Below are 26,958 nucleotides of genomic sequence, written 5' to 3'. Positions count from 1 at the left end.
GTGTGAAAGAGAGCTGACATGATAGTATAAAATACACATCACTAACTCCTCCACATTTGAGAGCTATAGATTAATTTCCTATATGGAAGATAAGATTAATTAGAAAAGTGTTTGAATAAGCTAAGATGTGTTAGTACCAGTTTGTAATATCAAGCTAAAATTTTAGTGTCAATTTAAGGATAATTTTACTATGATTAGAAGACAAGTTATCATTCACAAATTTCTGAAAGGAACTTATAAGACTTTTTATTTTTATTTTTTATTGTACTTACATTTGTCAATTAAGTACATGTGACCCCTCCTAAAGGAAAAGAAAGTAGGGAAATTAAAGTACCAAGTTAGCGCATACTTAAAGCCAAGGTAAGCAAAATGGCAATTTTAAGGTGTTGTAGAGGAAACGTTTATAATTAAGTACATGTACTAAGATTTCATTATTTTCGTGGAAGAAATTTAGAATGTATTTAAACCATAAAACGTCATTCTCGTGCAAGTATTTTTGGTGATCAAGATAAGTATAGTTAACGTTGAACAATCTTCTTTGCTTACTATGTCTTGTATAAAACTAACAAAGAAAAATTCAGTTTATTTTTCAGGGGTAGGGTTACTTTTTTAAAAAAAAATATTCTATTTGAAGTTCCATAAGATCCCATTTTTAATTTGTAACTATATTGAGTAGATATTCCAAGACAGCAACTATAAATGAGGATCTATTTCACCGTTCAATCAAAATCTCTCACAAGCTAAGTTCCTAGCAATCCAAAAAAGATCTCTCTCTCTCTCTCTCTCTCTCTCTCTCTCTCTCTCTCTCTCTCTCTCTCTCTCTCTCTCTCTCTCTCTCTCTCTCTCTCTCTCTCTCTCTCTCTCTAATGGCAAGGAATGTAGAGCCTCTAGTTGTAGGGAGAGTAGTAGGGGATGTTCTTGATTCATTCAGTCCCAAAGTTAAAATGACAGTCACTTACAACAATAAACAAGTTTGCAATGGCCAAGAGCTCTTCCCTTCTGCGGTCACCATTAGACCTAGGGTTGAGGTTCAAGGTGGTGATATGAGAACTTTCTTCACATTGGTAACTTTTCTAAATTCTCCTTAAGGTTATTAACTTTTCATTTCTATATAGACACATCGAGGGTCAACAGAGACAACTCTATCTCACACAAGGTAGGGGTAAGGTATTCGTATACCCTACCCGGCCCACATGTGAGATCACACTGAATATGTTGTTGTTGTCGCATTTAGGGGTGTACAAATGAAACTGACAAACTGCACCAATCTGATAATCCGAGTCAAATCGAGAAAAAATCCGATTATGGTTTGGTTTGATTTGGTTTGGTGATGGAAAAAACCCCGACATATTTGGTTTTGTTTGGTTTTAACTAAAAAAAGTCAAACCGAAACCAAACCAACCAGACATTATATGTGTAGAAATTTTAAATATATTTAATACATAAAAATATTTATGGTAGTGTAATTTATAAATATTTCTTAAGATTTTTCATAGTTTATCTTTTAACGTATTATTTCAAACTTGGGCTTATAATTTTTGGATGCTCCAATAAGTTTTATAGTCCATAAATGTTAGTAACTCAAATAAATCCTAAACCAAAATCAAATCAATACTAATGCTAATAAAAGACATTCAATTCAATTGTACTATGAATGAAAATAGTGTTGGATATATATTTTTATAGTTTTTCCACGGTTTAGATAAAATGTATAACTTATTTTTCTTTGAGTATGGTTAGTCATGTAAATAATCTTATTAATCATAATTTTAAATTATGTTTATTTTTATTATGGCTTATTAATAATATTTAATTTTTTGTGCAATTTTATTATCTTTATTGTTGAATATTTTAGTACAATGCCACGACTCATCTCATATTTATGTTATTTTATTGAAAAACACCTCATATAGTTCTGCCTCATTAGGATTAAAAAAATATTTGGAGCACAAATTTTACTTTTTGTGTTATGAAGACTTTATGAAAAAAAAATAAAATAAAAACCCGAAAACCCGAAACCTCGAGAAAAATCGAGATTAAAAATCCGACTTTTATTGGTTTGGTTTGGTATTTAGATTTAATAACCCGATACAATTAGTTTGGTTTGGTAATTAGAAAATCCGAATCAAACCCCTAACCGTGTACACCCCTAGTCGTATTGGTATATAGACATCTTTGATAAATCATTAATCATGCATGATATTCTTCGATCTCCTTATTGTAGGTCATGACAGACCCTGATGTTCCTGGCCCTAGTGATCCGTATCTGAGAGAACATCTTCACTGGTATGCACTATATTCAAGAAAAGCTATGGAAAAAAATAACTAGATGAGATAGGTAAAAAAGAAAGGAGTTTAATGATTGTTTGATTTGCATTAATTATATTAAGTCATGCCATTATCTAGTAATAAACTGGTTATAAGGACATACACAAAAGGTATGGTCAACATATAATCAAAGAAAGAAAAGCATAAGCATCCTTATGCAAGCTGCCAATGTCATGTAAAATACTTCGCTAATAGACAAATATATATTACATTAGTTACCTAAAAGATAGGTATATAATCAGTGGGACTCCTAACTTAAAAAATAAGGTTAGTAATCTGCTATAACGATACACTGAGAATCGTCGTCGTCAGTTTATAAGTTAAAAATTAATGTAGGTCATCACAACACTCACAAAGAGTGCCTCAATTGGGAAGAGTATGTTATATAGTTAGAATTTATGTTACATATGGAACCACAGTACTACAGAAGGATAACTCTTAAACATACTTCTTTACCATCATATTTGCAGGATAGTGACTGATATTCCAGGAACAACAGATGCCACCTTTGGTAAGCTCACTATTTTGGCATTTTCATTTTTCCTTCAATTTCTTTTAGTATATAGCTAGGTTGGTTTTTGACATGCTAATTTTGAGCAGGAAAAGAGTTGGTTAGCTATGAGATCCCACGGCCTAATATTGGAATACATAGGTTTGTGTTTGTTCTGTTTAAGCAGAAATGCAGACAGTCAGTTAGTCCACATGATGTTTCCAGAGATCACTTCAACACTCGCAACTTTGCCAACGTAAACGATCTTGGCCCGCCTGTCGCCGCCGTCTTCTTCAATGCACAACGAGAGACCGCCGCCAGGAGACGCTAACAGTTGCTTTAGTACCCATCTTTCCCCGCCGTGGCGTTTGTTTGAAATTATTTATGCAGTGATTAGCATATGGTAATTAAGGATGTACGGATTGTTATGCGGTGATTAATAAATGCAGATTTTAATGTTTTATCGTAAATACTTTAATGATTTTTTCTTTACAGCCAATTAGATGTTAATTGCATAAGTTACAAAGTATTATTTTCTCTAGCCAAGCATAGTATTATCTTATACATGATTATTTTTTTCTTATCCTTCCAATACTAAATGACGATTTTACCAGAATCAGATTTTCAAAATTTTCAAAAACGGGAAATTTATAATTTAGTGTTTTTCTTTTTAATAATTTATAGGCGATATATACATCTATTTTAGTCCTTTGCTTTCTATAAGTTCTTAGTCCTATTAGATATTTTTATTTCAGTAGGAAATATATGAGTCTTATACGCGCGTATACTTCTTATTTTTATTTTTTACTTTATATAATATTGGTTTGAGATATATTTACTTGAGCAACATGGACAATAAAGACTTATATAATCGAATCCAAGACTGAAACATAATTATTATTGTAACAAAATGAGCTAGTCTTTTCGTCTGATATATTGAGCAAACGTAAGTACTCTCCATAAAAATAGTGTCAAACGGTAAAAGAAGAGATTCTATCCTTATCTGTTCCAGTCCAGCTAGCTAACCCTTTCCATTAAAGGGTAAGATGTATCTTTGAATTTGATGTCCCGACGAGTATTGTCCTGTATGTGTTACAGTAAAATTATATGGCGAGAAATTTCTCGATCTGCCCCTTTACCAAATGTCAAGACTTTCGAGTATTATATGTCAGGCTTTTACTTATTGTCAACATGAACATTATTAATTAAATGAACGTGCAGAAAACCCAGTTGCTTGAGCTTTTGAAAACGTTTTGAACGAATGTTTCTGCATGTGATCTTTATCCTCTTCAACAAATATAGAAAAAGCTGTGCCCTAAACTATCACATCAAAGTTACCAGTTATGTACATTGTTTTATTTAGTAAAAACAAATATATATATATATATATATATATATATATATATATATATATATATATATATAGTTAATTAGAAGAAGAGGAAAATTCCATTGTGCACATTGTTGACAAGGTGATAGGCAGTACTTTTGCCTTTCCATAAAAACTTGAGACAATCCCCTTAGGCCTTTGCTTCTGTTGTACTATAAGGTTTATTTTTATTTTGGCCTCATTTTCCTTAACTCAGTGGAAGGATCCAAGACTACTAACAGAGATAGAGCTAGAATTTGAAATTTATGAGTTCGTGATTATAATCTTTTTAAGTTATTGCATTTTAAATTAATAAATATTTAACACAAATATAATTTGAATAAAAGCTAATGGGTTTGATTGAACACACATTTTGCACTCTGGCTGTGCCCCCAACTACTAATTACTCTACATCTACAAGCAACTCCGTGGTTCACCTTCTTACTCCCGCATAAATCATACTCTTCCGTTCCACTTTGTTTGACGTTATTCGGAGTACGAGGATCAAAATACTTGATATTTGGTGTTAATTTAGACATAGTTATTGTAGATTTTTGGAAATAAAATTTGCATACATAAAAATTATATAGAAAGTACTATAAATCAAAATATTTAATAATTTAAAATATTAAAGAAAATATTTAAAACACTTGACAAAAAAGAACCTCTTTACTCTCTAAATAATAAATATTAAAAACAAAGTGAAACAGAGAAAAGCTCATATGTCCTCTAGATAAGATGGTCAATGAAGCAAGGCTGACAAGATCTTGATAAGTTGATTGCCAATTAGGCATTGTGAAAAGTGACAATTGTGACAAAGAGACAATCTCGGCCCTTAATTCTCAAAAGGATTGGATCCAATTGAAAGCCCATCTGCATGAATTAATGGGCTTACTAGAGTTAGACCAGGCTATCTTTATCGTTTAGCTCGGCCCAATTCGCAAAAGGAATAGTCCACAAGGTTTAGTGATGTGGAGTACTGCCTACTGAGCTGCTCTGGATCAACATTTAATATATACTAGTTTTAAGGTATGTGCGATGCACGTGTAAAACACATCTATTTATAAGAGAATTATAAATTACGTGAATGAACTATGTGTATAGTAATTGTCCAAATAGATTCAACATGAAATCGAAATGTAAAAATAAGTGTAATTACATTGATGTAATAGGTGAATTCAAATATGGTGAATATCTTCTGAACTTGCAAACGTCAACATTACAATTAGTTAAGGTCGTGATATGCATAGCATTTGTAATTACATGTAATATATTGTATGAGTTAATAACATGTTATGTTGTTGTATGTAACGACCCAGCCTGTCGTTTTGAGTATTACCACCCCGTTTTTCCCATTTACTACTCAATTTGTGCTTTACAGTTGTTATACGACTTGACGGAGTAACTGGTTCGGGTCCGGTAAGGCTTTGGAATGAATTGGAACACTTAGTTCCAAGGTTTAAAGCTTAAGTTAAATAGTGACTGGATGACGACTTATGTATAAACGATCCCGGAATGGAGTTTTGATGATTTCAATAGCTCCGTATGATAATTTTGGACTTAGGAGCGTGTCCAAAAAATTATTTGGAAGTCCATAGTGGAATTTGGCTTGAAATGGCAAAAAAAGAATTTTTAGGAAGTTTGACCGGGGAGTTGACTTTTTGATATCGGGGTTGGAATCTAGTTCTGAAAACTTTTATAGCTTCGTTATATCATTTATGACTTGTGTGCAAAATTTGAGGTCAATCGGACGTGATTTGATAGGTTCCGGCGTCGTTTGTAGAAATTGGAAGTTTCAAAGTTCATTAGGCTTGAATTGGGGTATGATTCGTGGTTTTAACGTTGTTGGATATGATTTGAGGTTTCGACTAGGTTTGTATGATATTTTAGGACTTGTTGGTATATTTGGTTGAGGTCCCAGGGGCCTCGGGTGAGTTTCGGACGGCTAACAGATCAATTTTGGACTTGGCATTTCAGCTGAAGAATGCTTGTTTTCTGTCTATGGTTTCCTTCTATGCGATCGCGTGAGAAGGTCCGTGATCACATAGGCTTGTTTGGGCAGAGGTGAGATTGTTCTATGCAATCGCGTGAAGGCAACCGCGATCGCATAGGTTTGGCCAGGCTGTGCTACGCGAACGCGTGAGAAATGTCGTGTTCGTATAAGGGGATTGGAGAGGAAGCTGGGCCACATGTTTGCTCTATGCGATTGCGTGAAGAGGGTCGCGATCACGTAGAGCTGGGGACTCTGTGCTTCACGATCACGTAAAGGCAATCGCGATCGCGTAAGGATAAAATTAGGTAGTGAAATATTGTGCTTCGCGATCGCGTGTAGTTGTCCGCGATCGTGTAGAGCAAATGACTGGGCAGAGAGTTTAAGTTCTAAAAATGGGATTTCGTCCCATTTTTCATTTTTACCGATTTGGAGCTCGGATATAGGTAATTTTTGGGAGATTTTCAAAGAAAATAACAGCTCAATATTGGTTAAATTACCCGAATCCATGGTTGTTTTTAACATTTAATTGGTGAATTAAGTTGGAAAATTTAGAAAACCATCTTGGTTTAATTTGAGGATTTGAGGGTTGAGTTGAGGTCGTATTTTGGTAAAATTAGTATGGTTAGACTCGTGGTTGAATGGATTTTCGGATTTTGTAACTTTTGTTGGGTTTCGAAACGTGAGCCTCACGGGCGAATTTTGAACTAAAATTCGGATTTTGATAGAAAATTTATATTTTCTTATGGAATTAATTCCTATAATTTTTATTGACTGAATCAGATAATTTGTGACTAGATTCGAGGCATTTGGCGACTAATTCACGAGGTAAGGGCCTAGCAGAATAAAGAATTACACGGTTTGAGGTAAGTAACACTTCTAAACTTGGTTCTTAGGGTATGAATCCCCGAATTTGGTATGATATAAATTGTTTGGAGGTGACACACACGATAGGTGACGAGCATGTGAACGTGCACCATAGAAATTATGTCTTAAATAAATCCCATGCAGTTGTAAAATTTATGAATCATGTTATTATCTGAACATGTTATTAAAGATCATGTTTAGGCTATGTGCCAATATTTTGGGACCTATGGGGTCCTGTTGCTGTTGAATTAATTATTTTAAAAATATACATTTCACACTCAGTCATATTCGCCCATTGTGAGGATAGTTATGGGATCGAGATGCGTGCCATAGCAGGCCATATTGGCTTTATATATATGATTACTCCATGGAACGGAGCTGCCCGCCTGCAGCAGGCCGTATTGGCTTTATACATTATTATTATATGGATCGGGGCTGCCCGCCTACAGCAGGCCTTACTATCATATGGATCGGGGCTGCCCACCTACAGCAGGCCTTATAGGCTTTATTATTATACGGATCGGGACTGCCCGCCTGCAGTAGTCCATATCGGCTTTATAGCACGCTTGGGGCTGAAGGAGCCCCTCTAGAGTCTGTACACACCCCCAGTGAGCGTAGATGATTATATATATTCGGGATGGACTTTCCAGGGCATGGACTTGCCTTATTTATTTATATTGTGATGAATTTACCTGGACATGGATCTTGTCCGTATCATTTATATTTGGGAATAAATTTCCCAGGGTTGGATTGGCCTTATACGGTACTGAGTGACTGACTGTTAGTCGATGTGTATATATATACGGGATGGAATATCCCTGGGCCGGATTGGCCATAAACAGTACCGAGTGACCGAATGATTTGTGACCAGTATTACATGAGGTCATTCCACTAAGATGTCATATTCCTCATATCATGCAGTATTTATCTATTTCACTTGTACTGAGTTTAACTGTTGAACTTGAAAGCATGCCTACATTTCTGTACCATAATTTACACTGGACTGTACCTGCGGAGCTCGTCACTACTTTCAGCCCAAAGGTTAGTCTTGTTACTTATTGAGTTGCTTGTACTCATACTACACTTTACACCTCGTGTCCAGATCCAGGTGCTTCCGGACACGGCGACTGTTAGACGTGAGTGTGTCACCAGTTGGAGACTATCAAGGTAGCTGCTTGACGTCCGCTGACCTTGTCTCTCTTTCCTTAAGTTATTGTACTGTTTTATACTTTCAGGCAATAGTTTTTATCAGTCAGACATTGTATTCATATTAGATGCTCATGTACTCAGTGACACCAGGTTTTGGGAGTGTTATATTTGTATTTGTAAGATTTCTTCCGCTGAATTTAATTATTATGTTTATAAATTTAAAAGATATGGTGGTTTATTGAGATTGTCAGCTTGCCTAGTATTGAGATAGGCGCCATCACTACAGGTGAGATTTTGGGTTGTGACAAGTTAGTATCAGAGCCTAAGTTACATAGGTCTCACGAGTCATGAGCAGGTTTAATAGATTCTTGCGGATCATTACGGATTATCTTTGAGAGGCTACCGAGCCCTTAGGAAAGTTTCACTTTCTTGTATTCGGTTGTGCGGACTTGTTGATTCCAGAAAACTAAAATTCTGTTATTCTATTCTCTCACAGATGGTGAGAACACATACTACCGGATCGGACGGTCAGCCACCAGTGCCACCAGTTAGGGCAGCAAGCCATATTGGCTTTATACATTATTATTATATGGATCGGGGCTGCCCGCCTGCAGCATGCCTTATAGGCTTTACTATCATATGGATCGGGGCTTCCCGACTACAGCAAGCTTTATAGGCTTTATTATTATACGGATCGGGACTGCCAGCCTGCAGTAGGCCATATCGGCTTTATATCACACTTGGGCTGAAGGAACCCCTACGGAGTCTGTACACACCCCCAGTGAGCGTAGATAATTATATATATTTGGGATGGACTTTCCAGGGCATGGACTTTCCTTATTTATATTGTGATGAATTTACCTAGACATAGATCTTGTCCGTATCATTTACATTTGAGGATAAATTTCCCAGGGCTGGATTGGCCTTATACGAAACTGAGTGACTGACTATTAGTCGATGTGTATATATATACGGGATGGAATATCCCTAGGCTGGATTGGTCATAAACAGTACCGAGTGACCGAATGATTTGTGACTAGTATTATATGAGGTCTTTCCACTGAGATGTCATATTCCTCATATCATGCAGTATCAATCTATTTCACTCGTACTAAGTTTAACTGTTGAACTTGAAAGCATACCTACATTTCTGTACAATAATTTACACTGGACTGTACTTGCGTAGCTCGTCACTACTTTTAGCCCAGAGGTTAGTCTTGTTACTTATTGAGTTGGTTGTACTCATACTACACTCTGCACCTCGTGTGCAGATGCATGTGCTTCCGGACACGGCGACTGTTAGACCTGAGTATGTCACCAGTCGAAGACTATCAAGGTAGCTGCTTGGCATCCGCTGACCTTGTCTCTCTTTCCTTTAGTTATTGTACTGTTCTATACTTTCAGACATTGATTTTTATCAGTCAGACATTGTATTCATACTAGATGCTCATGTACTCAGTGACACCGAATTTTGGGAGTGTTATATTTATATTTGTGAGATTTCTTCCGCTGAATTTAATTATTATATTTTCAAATTTAAAAGATATGGTGGTTTATTAAGATTGCCGGCTTACCTAGTATTGAGATAGGCGCCATCACGACAGGTGAGATTTTGGGTCGTGACATTGTATCACACCTAATATCTCTTTCTACTCAATGTTCTTGGTGTATGTGCCTCTTTATCTCTTTCGTTGCTCTATCATGATCAAAACTCTTGTTGTTGACATCGAAATACCTCTTGAAAGTGCAACATATAGTTGTCCATGTGAAAAATATGTTGCGGCAAGTTCAATCCAATGTTTGGGATTGTTTGACCCTGTACTTTATTTATTGTCATAGAAAAAAATAAACGCGTTGAAAATTATTTTCTGATGAATTTAAAAGGGTATCCTTCATTAGAAGCGAAAGTTGAATTTTTGGAATAATCACATGCTTGGAAACATTTTGGCCTATTATTATTTCTGCATGTCTAACGTTGTTGTCAAAACCTTTGCAAATTATTCTTTTACCATTGCATAAGCTGTTTGAGGATCCAAATTTCTTAGTAGCATGATTGGTGCATTTTCCTTCAATGCCAACTTGTATACCAATATAAATAAATTTTTTGTACGTAATCAAGCATGTATAAAAACCAAATACAGTTCTTTTCTTGATGAGGTAATTAAACTTTAAGTTATCATCTTGAATTTCTTACATTAGCAAGAAGCAGTCTACCTATATTCAAGTACAAGAAGCAAAAATCAACCACACAAAGTAAATACGATAAAAAATAGAAAGAAAATACAAAAGCTAGAGAAGAATAGGTGTGTGGAACAATCATATAGCTATTCGTGATGGAAAATTGGAATAGAACAGAGGAAAAAATCTTAAAAATATTGACTGGTTTGATGCAATCATACAACTAATAATGATAATGCATGAACAACCATTATTACATAACTTCAAGAATATAGTACACGATAGAAAATTTACCGCAAGTCACAAGCAAGTTTGATATGCGGGCCTCAATTTGTAATAAAGAATGTAGAATAATAGTTTCTTTTATAGAAGTGGTCAACTCCTCCTTATTATAAACTGATTTGGTTTTAAAATTCTAGAAACATAAGGTGAATCCAAAACAAAGTGAAGACACGAAAGGGACAAACCTAAACGTACGATCAGTACACTAAGAATTCTAAACCTACATCAAAGAGACAATGAAAATTTGAATCCGAAACTGATACAAAAGGCAGGGCCGGTTCAACAAGATTGGAGGCCTAAAGCCAAACTTCACAGAGAGGCCCTAATTGTTTTTTAAAAAAAGATAAGATCGTCATGTATATTTTTATTTAAAGTCTACTTTTCTAGTTTTTTTAAATGCAAAATCATTAATTATTATCTTATAATCGATTTGTTCTAATTATTATCACTAATTGATTTGTTCTTACAATTTCTCTTTTTTTCTCTTTTTGCATAATCGGATTCATATTTTCTAGTAGACATATTTAAATTGAATAAAATCTAATAATAACTAAAACAAGAATATATATGTAGGAAGTAAGAATATCAATAATGACAAAATTTCAATGAAAAAATATAATATAAAGTTAGAATAATAAAACCTGACTCAAGAATTTGATAAGTTGATATAACGATATCGAAATAGTCGTTCCCTGCTTCAAAATAACGATTTCTTTTGTCTTGTTGTAATGCTTGAAATTTTGAAGAAGACACCCAAAAGCAAACTTCGATCTTTTGTTGTAACGACGACCGGCCATTTTGAGCATTTGCACTTCGCTCGATAGTTTACGGGCGTGAGTAGCTCCGTATGATGTACTGTGATTTGTGTGAATTGTCAGTTTTGGTTTTTCAGGTTATTCGGGACTGATTTGGAAGAATGATTCTCAACTAGGGAGCTTTAAATTTGAAAGAGTTGGCCAAGTTTGACTTTTTAGTATTTGACCTCGAATTGGAATTTTGATGATTCCGTTAGCTCCGTTGGATGATTTTGGACTTACGAGCGCGTCTAGATTGTGATTTGGAGGTCCGTGGTTGAATTTGGCTCGAAATGGCGAAAGTTAAAATTTTGGAAAGTTTGACCGGGAGTGGACTTTTTGATATCGGGGTCGGATTCCGATTCTGGAAGTTAGAGCAGGTCCATAATGTCGAATGTGACTTGCGTACAAAATTTGAGGTCAATCAGACGTGATTTGATAGGTTTCGGCATCGGTTGTGGAAGTTTGAAGTTCAAAGTTCATAGATTTCGATTTGAGGTGTGATTCGTCGTTTTGATATTGTTATGTGTATTTTGAGGCCTCGAGTAGGTCTGTATTGTGTTATGGAACTTGTTGGTATATTTGGACGGGGTCCCGAGGGGTTCGGGCGTGTTTCAGATTGATTTCGGATCATTTTCTTCAATGTTGCTATTGCTGGTTCTGGTGTGACCGTACCTGCGGCTGGTTTGCGCAGGTACGATGGTCGCAGAAGCATGCAAGGGGGTCGCAGGATAGGAAATATTGCTGGGAGCAGGGTTCCGTAGAAGTGGAGATTGCTTCGCATCTGCGAAGGCGCAAATGCGGTGAGTTGAACGCAAAAGCAGTTGGAAGCGCAGAAGCGACATTTGGGAGCGCACCTGCGAGTGCGCAGATGCAGGTATTTTACCGTAGGTGTGAAGGCAGGCTCCAGTGCTTCTCTGCAGAAGCGTGATCTTGGTCGCAAAAGCGATGCCGCAGAAGCGGCTAATGTGTCGTAGGTGCGAAAGTGCTGGGTAGAACGATAAATTCAAGGGTTCGCGATTTTGGCTTCATTTTAACATTTCCAAGCTCGGATTGAGGCGCGTTTTGAAGCATATGTCACCATATGAATTGGGGTAAGTGTTCTCTACTTAGTTTTGATTATATTTCATGAATCTACCTTCGTTTTGGTATTTGGATTGTGAATTTAAAGTGGAAATTGGGGGTTTTGGCCTAAAGTTTTATAATATGAATTTTTGAGTTTTGAACATCGAATTGGGGTCGGATTTGAGTGAAACTAGTATGATTGGACTCGTACTTGAATGGGTTGTTGAATTTTCTAAATTTTGTCAGGTTTCGAGGTGCGGGCCCGGGTTGGGAATTTGGCCGATTTTGGGCTTTTGATTCAAGATTTGATTTTTTTCGATCGGGATTGGTTCCTTTAGCATTGTTTGATGTATTTGAGTTATTTTTGGTTAGTTTTGAGCCGTTCGGAGGCTGGAACGCGTGGGATGGCATTTTGGAGCATTGCTTGGCTTGCTCGATGTTGGAATTGGCTTGTTCGAGGTAAGTAACTCTTCTAAACTTAGTGCTGAGGGTATGAAACCCCGAAATACGTGTTGTGTGATTGGTATTGAGGCGACGCACATGCTAGGTGACGGGCGTGTCGGCGTGCACTAAGTGATTTGGGACTTTGTTATTTTCATGGCACTGTATAGTAGTCCTATTTTGTTAATATCCGTGTTTTCATCATGTGATAAAGTAATTGAGCTGTCAATCATGCTAGATATCATGTTAGGCTTTATGCCGATAGTGTTAGGACCCATAGTGGTTGTTTCTTGCTGTCATCTCACTGATTTCATTGATATTTTGTAGTTAGTCATATTCATGTATTCATATCATATATCAGTCTCAGTTGTTATTTATTAATACATCATATAATTATTATCGGGCTAGTTTCATGATATTGTGAGCCCGTGGGTGAGACTGGAGAGTTTAATGACTGAGTGAGGCCGAGAGCCTGATTATGAGTGACAGTTATGGGATCGGGCTGCATGCCGCAGCATGCTATATTGATTTATGCCTGGATCTGGCTTATGATAGCGCTTGGGCTGCAGGAGCCCCTCCAGAGTCTGCACACCCCAGTGAGCGCGGTTGATTATATTAAGGGTTGGATCTTCCCTGGACATGGATCTTGTCCGAAGCATTTATATACCTGAAAATGGATCTTCTCCATGGGGTAGGATTGGCCTTCCTCGGTACTGAGTGACTGATGATCAGTGATATATATATTCCGGTATGGATCTTCCCTGGGCCGTATGGGCCATATACAGTACCGAGTGGTTGAGCATGATGAGTGAAAAGTGTGAGACAGTGAGATTGAGTACTCTGAGAGTGTGAATACATGATTCATCTCTGAGATACATGGCATTGGCATGCACACATGACATACATGCATATAGATGCATTTTTTCTCATGATGTACGGTATCACGTCATTCATGACTTTTTACACACATTGATATGTGGGCATAGAGAGGTATTTCACACTTGCTATCTGGAAAGAATATGAAACATCTTATTTATTGTTGAAAGGATTTTTGGGAAAAATCATAGTTTTCAAGCTTACTCGTATTTTGGATTTTTTGATAAAAGATTTGGGTTTTCACTGAGATACTTGAAAAGAAATGCCTATTTTTCTGGAACTGTGAACGAACTGAGCCTTTTATTCTGAGATGCTCGTTTGTTATTTGAACTATGCTGTTATGAACTGTTGTGGAATATTGGTGTTGGACTCGACTCCCTTTTTGTTAGCTCGTCACTACTTTCAACCTAAGGTTAGGTTTGTTACTTATTGAGTACATGGGATCGGTTGTACTCATACTACACTTCTGCACCTTGCGTGCAGATGTCGTTGCTGATGTTGCTGTTTTCGATGGGAGCTGGATTGAAGATGTACCTGCGTCCCGGTTGTAGCTGCCTCTTGTTCGTGGTAGCTTTAGATCTATAAAACTCTGTTTATGTACTTTTCAAACAGACTACGTATTTATTTCATTTCGGCTTTGTAAACTCTATTCTTAGAAGCTCATGATTTGTATTACTAGTCCTTGGGAAATGTATAAGATTCAGATATTTTTTTACTTAATTGCTTTTTTAATTGTTATTGGAACTGGTTAGTGGTTAATAGGCTTGCCTAGCGGGTTGGGTTAGGTGCCATCATGACTAGTGGATTTAGGATCGTGACAGGTGGTATCAGAGCTCTATTTTCATAGGTTCTACAAGTCATGAGCAAGTGTCTAGTAGAGTCTTGCGGATCGGTATGATGACGTCCATACCTATCTTCGAGAGTCTATAGGACATTTAGGATATACTTCCCATCTTTCTTTCCTTATTGTGCGACATTGATTCAACTTGAAGCGTAACCCTTTGAATTCCTTCCACGCATTCGTATGCGCATGTGAGCGCTCGGTACCGGCCGTGCGCCGGTGGCTTGTGATTCTATGGTTGAGGTGCGAGATGTGGTTTTGGCATGCTGATGAAATGATGATGGGCCAGTCTGGAGGACTTGAGGCTGGGTTTTGACGGTAGCTTGATGTCACGACCCAAATACGTGACCAGTCGTGATGGCACCTATCATGGAACTAGGCAAGCCGACCTTCTCAATATGCTTTAAATGTATAACAGAAGTGAACTAAAGCAATTAAACTAACTAAAGGTTTACATAATAACAGGGTAAAAACCCAAAACACAAGTGCAGAATGATAGCCCGACATCGGGGTGTCACTAAGTCTTGAGCATCTAATAACCAATCTAGAAACAGAGTCTACTACAGTGTGTCCCAAATGCCAATACAAGAGAGAAAAGATAATAATAAAGGAGAAACAAGGACTGCGGATGCCAACAGCTACCTCGTAAGTCTCCGATAATCAGCTCGCGCACGAACTCAGTGACCGCCAGAACCGTACACACCTGGATCTGCACATGATGTGCATGGTGTAGCATGAGTACAACCTACTCAGCATGTAACAGAATTAAATAAGGAACTGAGAAGCAGTGACGAACTATAATAATACAGATCATTTCAAACGTTTTCAGTAAAGAGTGAACATGCTTTCAAATTCAGTGTTATAAGTCAAATCAGTTCGAGCTCAAGTAAAATAGATATGAATCTTCCAGAAATTTCACAACAACAACAGATAACAACTAAGTGCAACAATAAATAAAAGCAAGTACAACCTCTCAAGCAGAAGTCACTCAACTCATCTCAACAGCTCATACTCTCGACTTTAAGCTCTCAATACACACTCTCAATAGGTACCTGCGCTCACTGGGGGTGTACAGACTCCGGAGGGGCTCCTTCAGCCCAAGCGCTATATTGCTGCGGCGTGCAGCCCGTTCTAATATTGTTGCGGCATGCAACTCGATCCAATAATGTATATATATATAGACCGAAGGATTGTTGCGGCGTGCAACCCGATCCAATAATATATATATATATATATATATATATATATATATATATATATATATATATAGCCCGAAGGCTTGTTGCGGCATGCAACCCGATCCAATACTCCTCGATTTTGTTTTACCAATAATTATATATATATATATATATATATATATATATATATATATATATATATATATAGAGTCCGAAGGCTTGTTGAGGCGTGCAACCCGATCCATGTACCTCACAGCTCACAGCTCGGCACTCAGGCCCTATTCTAGTCACTAACCTCTCCAACCCCCCGGACTTACAGAATATCATAATAATTAGCCGAAACAGAAAATACAACAAGTATTAACAAGAAATGAGAGGGAACGAAGATATAACACACAAGTAATACTGTGACTTAGTATAAGATAGCAATTAGAAGTCAATTCAACAAGTATTTGACCGCTGCAGGTCCCAACAGTGATATCATATGGCCTAAGCATGGTTTCTAACATGAAAGGCAGTCAATTGCTCAAAGACAAGGAAAGAAAACAAGTAATAACAATGGCTATTCGACTTTACAGTCTCACGGGACGGACCAAGTCACAATCCCTCACGGTACATGCTCACACGCCCGTCACCTAGCATGTGCGTCACCTCCAAATATTCACATCATACCAATTCTCGGGGTTTCATACCCTCAAAACCAGATTTAAGACTGTTACTTACCTCAACCGCACAGAAATCCTACTCTGAAATGCCCTTGCCTCTTGAATCGGCCTCCAAATGCCCCGAATCTAGCCACAAACAGTACGAGATAGTCAATATTCATTAAAAGGATCAATTCCACAAGTAAACTAATAAAGTATTGCCCAAATTCCAAAATCGGCTCAACCCGGCCCCCCGGTCCCACGTCTCGAAACCTGACGAAAGTAACAAAATCCAAAAGCCTATTCACTCACGAGTTTAACCATACCAAATTTATCAAAATTCGACCTCAATTGCCCCTCCAAAACCCCAAAATTCACTCTCCAATTTCCAAGCCCTAATCTCCCATATCTTACCTCAAACACTCACCAACTAGGTGTAAAATAAGTGGGGAAACACCATTATTGAAGATAAATAGGCACAAGGAACTTACCGCAGTGATTACTCCGAAACCTCTCTTAAAATCCCGAAAATCCGAGCTCAAAAATGATGAAAATGGTGAAAAAGCTCGAAGTATTCTATTTATAGGTTCTGCCCAGACTTCTCGCACCTACGGCTCCATTTTCGCATCCACGGGCAAAGCCCCGCTTCTACAGAAAAATCCCTAAACACTGCCTCCTCTCCTGCGATCAAGTGACCGCATCTGCGCTCTTCGCGGGTGCGGGAATTACATCGCACCTGCTGTCCAAACTTGCACCTGCGCCCCTAAATCCACTTCTGCGACCATTGCAGGTGCTGGAATACCATTGCACCTGCGTCCTCTGCCCAGGTCCTCCTTAGCCGCATATGCGGCTACTCCTTCACTTCTGTGGGGTCGCACCTGCGGTTCCCACTCCGCAGGTGCGGTTACACCAGTAGCAGCAGCTTCAGCTGCAATTCCTCAACTCCCAAAGCCGTTAACCACCCGAAATCACCCCGAGGCATCCAGGACCTCAACTGATCATACCATCGAGTCATGTAACCCCATGAGAACTTAGTCAAACCTTCTAATCACTCAAGACAACATCAAAACACCAATTACACCCGGATTCAAGCTTAAAGAACTTCTAGACTTTCAAATTCCACAAACGACGTCGAAACCTACCAAACCACGTCCGATTGACCTCAAATTTTATACACAAGTAAAAAATGACACCACGAACCTATTCCATCTTCCAAAAATCCAATCCGACCCCGATATCAAAATTTCCACTGCCGGCCAAAATTGCCAAAATTTCAACTTTCGCCAATTCAAGCCTAATTCTACTACGGACATACAAATCACATTCCGGACGGGCTCCTTAGTCCAAAATTACCTAACGGAGCTAACAGAACCATAAAAATTCAAATCTGAGGTCGTTTTCCTACAAGTCGACATCCGGTTGACTTTTCCAAATTAAGCTTCCAATTAAGAGACTAAGTGTCTCAATTCACTCCAAAACCACACCGTACCCAAACCAACCAACCCGGTAAGACATAATATAGTTATAAAGAAAAAAATAAGATGAAATGGGGAAACGGGGCTATAACTCTCGAAACGACCGTCCAGGTCGTTACATCCTCCCTCTCTTAAACAAACGTTCGTCCTCGAACGGATCTAGAAACATACCCGGTGTCTCAAATAGGTATGGATATCTGCTCTGCATCTCCCGCTCGCTCTCCCAAGTGGCCTCCTTCATAGGCTGACCTCTCCACTGTACCTTCACTGAAGCTATATCTTTGACCTTAACTTCCGAACCTGCCGCTCTAAAATGGCCACCGGCTCTGCATCATAAGTCATATCACCATCCAACTGAACCGTGCTGAAATCCAAAACATGGGATGGATCGCCGATATACTTTCAGAGTATAGAAACATGAAATACTGGATGCACACTCGACAAGTTAGGTGGAAAGGCAAGATCGTATGCCACCTCCCCGATCCTTTGAAGTACCTCAAAAGGCCCAATGAACTGAAGGCTCAACTTGCCCCTTTTCCCAAACCTCATAACACCCTTCATGGGTGATACCTTCAGTAGAACCTTCTCCCCGACCATGAAAGACACATCACAGACCTTCCTGTCAGCACAACTCTTCTGCCTAGACTGCGCCGTGCAAAGACGCTCCTGAATCAATTTCACTTTGTCTAATGCATCCTGGACCAAGTCTGTACCCAAGTGCCTAGCCTTACCCGGCTCAAACCATCCTACTGGAGATCTACACAGCCTCCCATATAAAGCCATCTGAATGCTCGACTAATAACTGTTGTTATATGCAAACTCCGCGAGCGGCAGAAACTGGTCCCATGAACCCCCAAAATCAATGATATCAGCGCGTAACATGTCCTCCAATATCTGGATAGTGCGCTCGGACTATCCTTCCGTATGAGGGTGAAAGGCTGTACTTAACTCAACCTGAGTACCCAACTCTCGCTGCACGGCCCTCCAACACTGCGATGTAAACTGTGTGCCTCTATCTGAAATGATGGAAACTAGGACACCATGAAGGTGAACAATCTCTTGGATGTAAATCTCAGCCAACCGCTCTGAAGAGTAAGTAGTACCAACTGGAATGAAGTGCGCGGACTTGGTCAGCCGATCCAAAATCACCTAAATAGTATCGAACTTCCTCGAAGTCCATGGGAGCCCAACTACGAAATCCATGGTGATCTGCTCCTACTTCTACTCTGGGATCTCTAATCTCTGAAGAAAGCCACCCTGTCTCTGATGCTCATACTTAACCTGCTGACAGTTGAGACACCGAGCCACAAACCCAACTATATCCTTCTTCATCCTCCTCCACCCATAGTGCTGTCTCAAATCCTGGTACATCTTCGCGGCACCCGGATGAATGGAATACCGCGAGCTTTGGGCCTCCTCAAGAATCAACTCCCGAAGCCCATCCACATTGGGCACACATATCCGGTCCTGCATCCTCAACACGCCATCATCACCAATAGTCACATCTCTAGCATCACCTCGCCGAACCCTATCCTAGAGGACAAGCAGATGGAGGTCATCATACTGACGCTCCCTGATACGATCATAAAGAGAAGACTTAGAGACCACACAAGCCAATACCTGACTCGGCTCCGAAATATCCAATCTGACAAGCTGGCTAGCTAAGGCCTGAACATCCAATGCCAAGGGTCTCTCTACTGCTAGAAAACATGCTAAACTTCCCAAACTCTCCGCCCGGTGCCTCAAGGCATCGGCCACCATATTGGCCTTCTCGGGATGGTACAGAATACTGATATCATAGTCCTTGAGAAGCTCCAACCACCTCCGCCGACGCAAGTTAAGATCCTTCTGCTTGAATAGATGCTGCAAACTCTGGTGATTAGTGTAGATCTCACAATGAACCCCGTACAGATAGTGCCGCCAAAACTTCAAGGCGTGAACAATAGTTGCTAACTCAAGATCATGGACATGATAGTTCTTCTCGTGGGTCTTCAACTAGCGTGAAGCATAAGCAATCATTCTACCCTCCTGCATCAGAACACATTATATACCTATCCGCGAAGCATCACAATACACTGTGTAAGATCCAGAAGCTAATGGCAGAACTAGAACAAGGGCCGTGGTCAAAGCAGTCTTGAGCTTCTAAAAGCTCTCCTCGCACTCATCCGACCAACTGAATGGAGCACCCTTTTGGGTTAATTTAGTCAAGGGCGATGCAATAGATGAAAAACACTCCACAAAATGACGGTAATAGCCCGCCAAACCAAGAAAGCTCCTAATCTCCGTGGCTGAGGATGGTCTGGGCCAACTCTGCACCACATCTATCTTCTTTGGATCCACCTAAATACCCTCGCTGGACACCACGTGCGCCAAGAACGCCACTGAACCGATCCAAAACTCACACTTGGAGAACTTTGCATAAATCTTCTCCTCCCTCAATCTTTGTAACACAATTCTCAGATGCTGGGCATGCTCCTCCTGGCTACGAGAGTACACCAGGATATCATCAATGAATACAATAACAAACGAGTCCAAATAAGGCTGAAACACACTGTTCATCAAATGCATGAACGTTGCTGGGGCGTTAGTCACCCCAAACGACATCACAAGGAACTCATAATGGCCATATCGGGTCATGAAAGCTATCTTAAGAATATCTGAATCCCGAATCTTTAGTTGGTGATACTCTGACCTCAAATCAGTCTTGGAGAACACCCTCGCCCCTGAAGCTAGTCAAATAGATCATCAATACGTGGAAAAGGATATTTGTTCTTAATTGTGACCTTGTTCAACTGCCTGTAGTCAATGCACATCCTCATAGAACCATCTTTCTTCTTTATAAATAGAACCGGTGCACCCCAAGGTGACACGCTAGGCCGAATAAACCGCTTATCAAGGAGTTCCTGAAGTTGTTCCTTCAACTCCTTCAACTCCGCCGGTGCCATATGATACAGTGGAATAGAAATAGGCTGAGTGCCCAGCACCAAATCAATACCGAAGTCAATATCCCTGTCAGGCGGCATGCCCGGTAGGTCTGCAGGAAACACATCCGGAAATCACGCACCACCGGAACAGAATCAATGGCAGGAGTCTCTACACTAATATCCCTCACAAAAGCAAAATAGGATAGATAACCCTTCTCAACCATCCGCTGAGCCTTCAAGTATGAAATCACTCTACTGGGAACATAGTCTATAGAAATGCTCCACTCAACTCTTGGCAACCCCGACATTTCTAACGTCACAGTATTATCGTGACAATATAGAACAACATGACATGGAGACAACTAATCCATGCCCAATATCACATCAAAATCGACCATACTGAGAAGCAAAAGATCCACTCTAGTTTCCAGACCCCCAATAGTCACCAGGCATGAACGATATACGCGGTCCACAATAATAGTATCACCGACATGAGTAGATACATAAATAGATGAAACTAAAGAATCACGGGGCATTCCCAAAAAATGAGCGAAATACGAGGAAACATATGCATAAGTGGAACCAGGGTTAAATAATACATAGGCATCTCTGTGGCAAACTAAGACAATACCTGTAATCACAACATCTGAAGCAATGGCATCTGGTCTGGCAGGGAGGGCATAGAAACGGGCCTGGCCACCCCCTGATCTGCCTCCCCCTCTCGGGAGACCCCTAGCTGACTGGGCTCCACCCCGGGCTGGCTGAGCGGGTGGTGGAGGGGTTGGTGCTGATGACATAGAATGGCTCCTCTACGGAGATGGACCTTCCACTATACGGGGACACTCTCTCCTCATGTGACCAAACTCCCCACACTCATAATAATTCCTCGGTGCTGGTGCAGGGGACTGAAGGGATCCCCGAGCACCGGGATAACTGGCAGAAGGACCTGGCATAGACGAACCCTGACCCGATGGAGCACGGGATGAACTCTGCACTGGGAGGGCACCGAGAGATGAACGACCCTGCTGATAACTGTTAGAACCATGGCTAGATGATGCACCACGGTGACCTGGACGAGCCGTCTGAGCATGTCTGAATGGACGACCTCAACCGTTCTGAAACTGACCCCGGAAGGAGCACCGCTAAATCCTCCCTATCCATGAGGCCTCTTGGCCTCCTCTCAACCCTCTCTTGACTGCGAACCATCTCAATTTGACGAGCAAAGTCAACAACCTCATCAAAAGTAACTCCAGACACTCTCCCTCTAGTCATAAGCAATCGCAGCTTATAAGTGAGGCCATCTATAAACCTTCGGATCTTCTCCCTGTCTTTGGGAACCAACCAGATAGCATGACGGGCCAACTTCGAGAATCACATCTCATACTGCATCACAGATATATCAACCTGACGAAGCTGCTCAAACTGTCTGTGCAGCTCCTCTCTGCGGGATTGAGGCACGAACTTCTCAAGAAAGATAACGGAGAACTGCTGCCAGGTAAGGGGCGCTGCGCCGACCGGCCTACACCTCTCGTATGCCTCCCACCAACTGAATGCAGCCCTAGAGAACTAAAAGGTAGTGAACGAGACCCCACTGGTCTCCAGAATACTTGCTGTACAGAGTATCCTCTGACAGCTGTCCAAGAAACCCTGTGCATCCTCTCCCTCTACACCACTGAAAGATGGAGGCTGGAGTCTCCCAGACCTCTCTAATCTATGCTACTCATCCTCAGACATAGCAGGAACCACATAGTCCTGAGCAACTGCAATTGGCTGGGCTGGGTTTGCCCCTGGTGTCTGGAATTCCTATACCACCTGCTCTGGTGTGCGGGTAGCGGGAGTCTGAGCACCTCTCCCATCCTGAGAATTGGCTACTGCGGACGGAACAGAGATCGCCTAAGCAAGACTGGTACGCGCGGTTAGAATCTAAGCTAAGGCCTCCTGAAGGCCTGGAATCACAATAGGCATAGGTGGTGCCTGAGCTGCTGCATCAACAACTGGAATCTGGTCCTGATCTGGGACAACTGGTGAATCTGCAGGTACTGCCCCAGCTGCTGTGCGGGCTGAACTGCTGCCCCTACCGCGACCTCTACCGCGACCTCGGCCTCTCGCGTCCCTAGCTGGTGGTATTGGCGGCTGTCCATCCTGCCCGGTAGTGCGAGTCCTCACCATCTATGAGAGAATGAAACAACATATGTTTAGTTACTAGAATCAACAAATTCACATGACAAGAATTCAAGAATGTGGAGTTTCCCAAGGGTTCTGCAACCTCTCGAAGATAAGTACAGATGTCTCCATACCGATTCGCAAGACTCTACTAAACCTGCTCATGACTCGTGAGACCTATGTAACCTAGGCTTTGATACCAACTTGTCACGACCCAAATACCTGACCAGTTGAGATGGTACCTATCGTGGAACTAGGCAAGCCGACATTATCAATATGCTTTCAATATATAACAGAAGTGAACTAAAGTAATTAAACTAACTGAAGGTTTACATAATAACGGGGTAAAAACCCAAAACACAAGTGCGGAATGATAGCCCGACATCGGGGTGTCACAAAGTCATGAGCATCTAATAACCAATCTAGAAACAGAGTCTACCACAGTCTGGGCCAAATGCCAATACAAGAGAGAAAAGATAATAAGAAAGAAGAAACAAGGACTGCGGACGCCGGCAGCTATCTCGTAAGTCTCCGATAATCAGCTCGCACACGAACTCAGCGACCGCCAGAACCGTACACACCTGGATCTGCACATGAAGTGCAGGGTGTAGCATGAGTAGAACCAACTCAGCAAGAAACAGAATTAAATAAGGAACTGAGAAGCAGTAACAAACTATAATAATACAGATCATTGTAAAAGTTTTAAGTAAAGAGTGAACATGCTTTCAAATCCGGTGGTATAAGTCAAATCAGTTCGAGCTCAAGTAAAACAGATATGAATCTTCCAGAAATTTCACAACAACAATAGATAACAACTAAGTGCAACAATAAATAAAAGCAAGTACAACCTCTCAAGGCAGCGGTCACTCAACTCATCTCAACAACTCATACTCTCGGCTCTTAGCCCTCAATACACACTCTGCATAGGTACCTGCGCTCACTGGGGGTGTACAGACTCCGGAGGGCTCTTTCAGCCCAAGCGCTATATTGTTGCGGCATACAACCCAATCCAATATTGTTTCGGCATACAACCCGATCCAATATTGTTACGGCGTGCAACCCGATCCAATAATGTATATATATAGCTCGAAGGATTGTTGTGGCATGCAACCCGATCCAATATTTAACAATATAAATTATATATATAATACACACACACACACACACACACACACACACACATATATATATATATATATATATATATATATATATATATATATATATAGCCCGAAGGCTTGTTGCGGCGTGCAACCCGGTCCAATAATATATATATAGCCCGAAGGCTTGTTGCGGCGTGCAACCCGATCCATATACCTCACGGCTCGGCACTCAGGCCCTATCTCAGTCACTAACCTCTCCAGCCCCTCGGGCTCACAGAATATCATAATAATTACACCAAACAGAGAATACAACAAGTATCAACAAGAAAAGAGAGGGAACAGAGATATAACACACAAGTAAGATTCTGACTGAGTACAAGACAACAATTAGCAGTCAATTCAACAATTATTCGACCGCTGCAGGTCCCAACAGTGATATCATATGGCCTAAGCATGGTTTTTAACATGAAAGGCAGTCAATTGCTCAAAGACAATGAAACAAAACAAGTAATAACAATGGCTATTCGACTTTACAGTCTCACAGAACGAACTAAGTCACAATCCCTCACGGAGCACGCTCACACGCCCGTCACCTCCAAATATTCACATCATACCAATTCTCGGGGTTTCATACCCTCAAAACCAGATTTAAGACTGTTACTTACCTCAACCGCGCAGAAATCCTACTCCGAAATGCCCTTGCCTCTCGAATCAGCCTCCAAATACCCCGAATCTAGCCACAAACAGTACGAGATAGTCAATATTGTTTAAAAGGATCAATTCCACAAGAAAACTACTAAAACATTACCCAAAATCCGAAATCGGCTCAATCCGCCCCCCGGGCCCACATCTCGAAACACGACGAAAGTCACAAAACCCGAAAGCCCATTCACTCACGAGTCTAACCATACTAAATTTATCAACATTCGACCTCAATTGCCCCTCCAAAAATCCAAAATTCACTCTCCAATTCCCAAGCCCTAATCTTCCAAATCTCACCTCAAACACTCACCAACTAGGTGTAAAATCAGTGGGAAAACACCATTATTGAAAATAAATAGGCACAAGGAACTTACCTCAGTGATTACTCTGAAATCTCTCTCAAAATCCCCAAAATCCGAGCTCAAAAATGATGAAAATGGTGAAAAAGCTCGAAGTGTTCTTTTTATAGGTTCTGCCCAGACTTCTCACACCTGCGGCTCCATTTCCGCATCTGCGGGCAAAGCCCTGCTTTTGCGGAAAAATCCCTAAACACTGCCTCCGCTCCTGCGATCAAGTGACCGCATCTACGCTCTTCGCGGGTACGGGAACTACATCGCACCTGCGGTCCAAACTCGCACCTGCGCCCCTAAATCTGCTTCTGCGACCATCGCAGGTGCAGGAATACCATCGGACATGCGTCCTTTGCCCAGGTCCTCCTTAGCCGCAACTGCGGCAACTTCTTCGCTTCTGCGGGCTCGCACTTGCGGTTCCCACTCCGCAGGTGCGGTTACACCAGTAGCAGTAGCTTCAGCTGCAATTCCTCAACTCCCAAAGCCTTTAACCACCCGAAATCACCCCGAGGCCTCTGAGACCTCAATCGATCATACCAACGAGTCATGTAACCCCATGTGAACTTAGTCGAACCTTCGAATCACTCAAGACAACATCAAAACACCAATTACACCCGGATTCAAGCCTAAAAAACTTCTAGACTTTTAAATTCCACAAACGACATCGAAACCTATTAAACCACGTCGGATTGACCTCAAAATTTACACACAAGTAAAAAATGACACCACGAACCTATTCCAACTTCCGGAAATCCAATCCGACCCCGATATCAAAATTTCCACTGCCGGCCAAAATTGCTAAAATTCCAACTTTCGCCAATTCAAGCCTAATTCTACTACGGACCTCCAAATCACATTTCGGACGTGCTCCTAAGTCCAAGATCACCTAACGGAGCTAACGGAACCATAAAAATTCAAATCTGAGGTCGTTTTCTCACATGTCGACATTCGGTCGACTTTTCCAACCTAAGCTTCCAATTAAGAGACTAAGTGTCTCAATTCACTCCAAAAACCACTCCGGACCCGAACCAACCAACCCTGTAAGACATAATACAAGTGTAAAGCACTAAATAAGCAGAAATGGGGGGAAACGGGGCTATAAATCTCGAAATGATCGGCCGAGTCGTTACATCCTCCCCCTCTTAAACAAACGTTCGTCCTCGAACGGGTCTAGAAATATACAGGGAGTCTCAAATAGGTATTGCTATCTGCTCCGCATCTCCCGCTCGCTCTCCTAAGTGGCCTCCTCCACAGGCTGACCTCTCCACTGCACCTTCACTGAAGCTATATCCTTTGACCTCAACTTCCGAACCTGCCGCTCCAAAATTGCTACCGGCTCCGCATCATAAGTCATATCACCATCCAACTGAACTGTGCTGAAATCTAAAACATGGGACGGATCGCCAATATACTTTCGGAGTATAAAAACATGAAATACTGGATGCACACTCGACAAGCTAGGTGGCAAGGCAATCTTGTATGCCACCTCCCCGATCCTCTGAAGTACCTCAAAAGGCCCAATGAATCGAAGGCTCAACTTGACCCTCTTCCCAAACCTCATAACACCCTTCATGGGTGATACCTTCAGCAGAACATTTCTCCCCGACCATGAAAGAAACATTACAAACCTTCCTATCAGCATAGCTCTTTTGCCTAGTCTGTGCCGTGGAAATCCGCTCCTGAATCAATTTCACCTTGTCTAATGCATCCTGGACCAAGTCTGTACCCAAGTTCCTAGCCTCACCCGGC

General features: G+C 40.7%; 1 protein-coding gene across 1 annotated transcript; it reads left to right on the top strand.

Moving 5' to 3' along the window:
- Positions 1-768: 768 nt before the first annotated feature.
- LOC107804996 (protein TERMINAL FLOWER 1-like) lies at positions 769-3,245 on the top strand. The gene is made up of 4 exons (XM_016628968.2): positions 769-1,064; positions 2,225-2,286; positions 2,799-2,839; positions 2,929-3,245. The coding sequence occupies exons 1-4, from the start codon at positions 867-869 to the stop codon at positions 3,147-3,149; spliced, it is 522 nt and encodes a 173-aa protein (XP_016484454.1). The 5' UTR covers positions 769-866; the 3' UTR covers positions 3,150-3,245.
- Positions 3,246-26,958: the final 23,713 nt, after the last annotated feature.

This window comes from Nicotiana tabacum, chromosome 24, assembly GCF_000715075.1.
Source record: "Nicotiana tabacum cultivar K326 chromosome 24, ASM71507v2, whole genome shotgun sequence".
Taxonomy (NCBI): domain Eukaryota; kingdom Viridiplantae; phylum Streptophyta; class Magnoliopsida; order Solanales; family Solanaceae; genus Nicotiana; species Nicotiana tabacum.
This window is presented reverse-complemented; position numbering and strand designations above follow the sequence as displayed.

Excerpts from the sequence above, each read along its gene's own strand:
- LOC107804996 (XM_016628968.2), top strand. The coding sequence starts at position 867 with ATGGCAAGGAATGTAGAGCCTCTAGTTGTAGGGAGAGTAGTAGGGGAT. Across the intron at positions 1,065-2,224 it reads TGAGAACTTTCTTCACATTG|GTCATGACAGACCCTGATGT; the intron begins GTAACTTTTCTA and ends TCCTTATTGTAG. Across the intron at positions 2,287-2,798 it reads CTGAGAGAACATCTTCACTG|GATAGTGACTGATATTCCAG; the intron begins GTATGCACTATA and ends TCATATTTGCAG.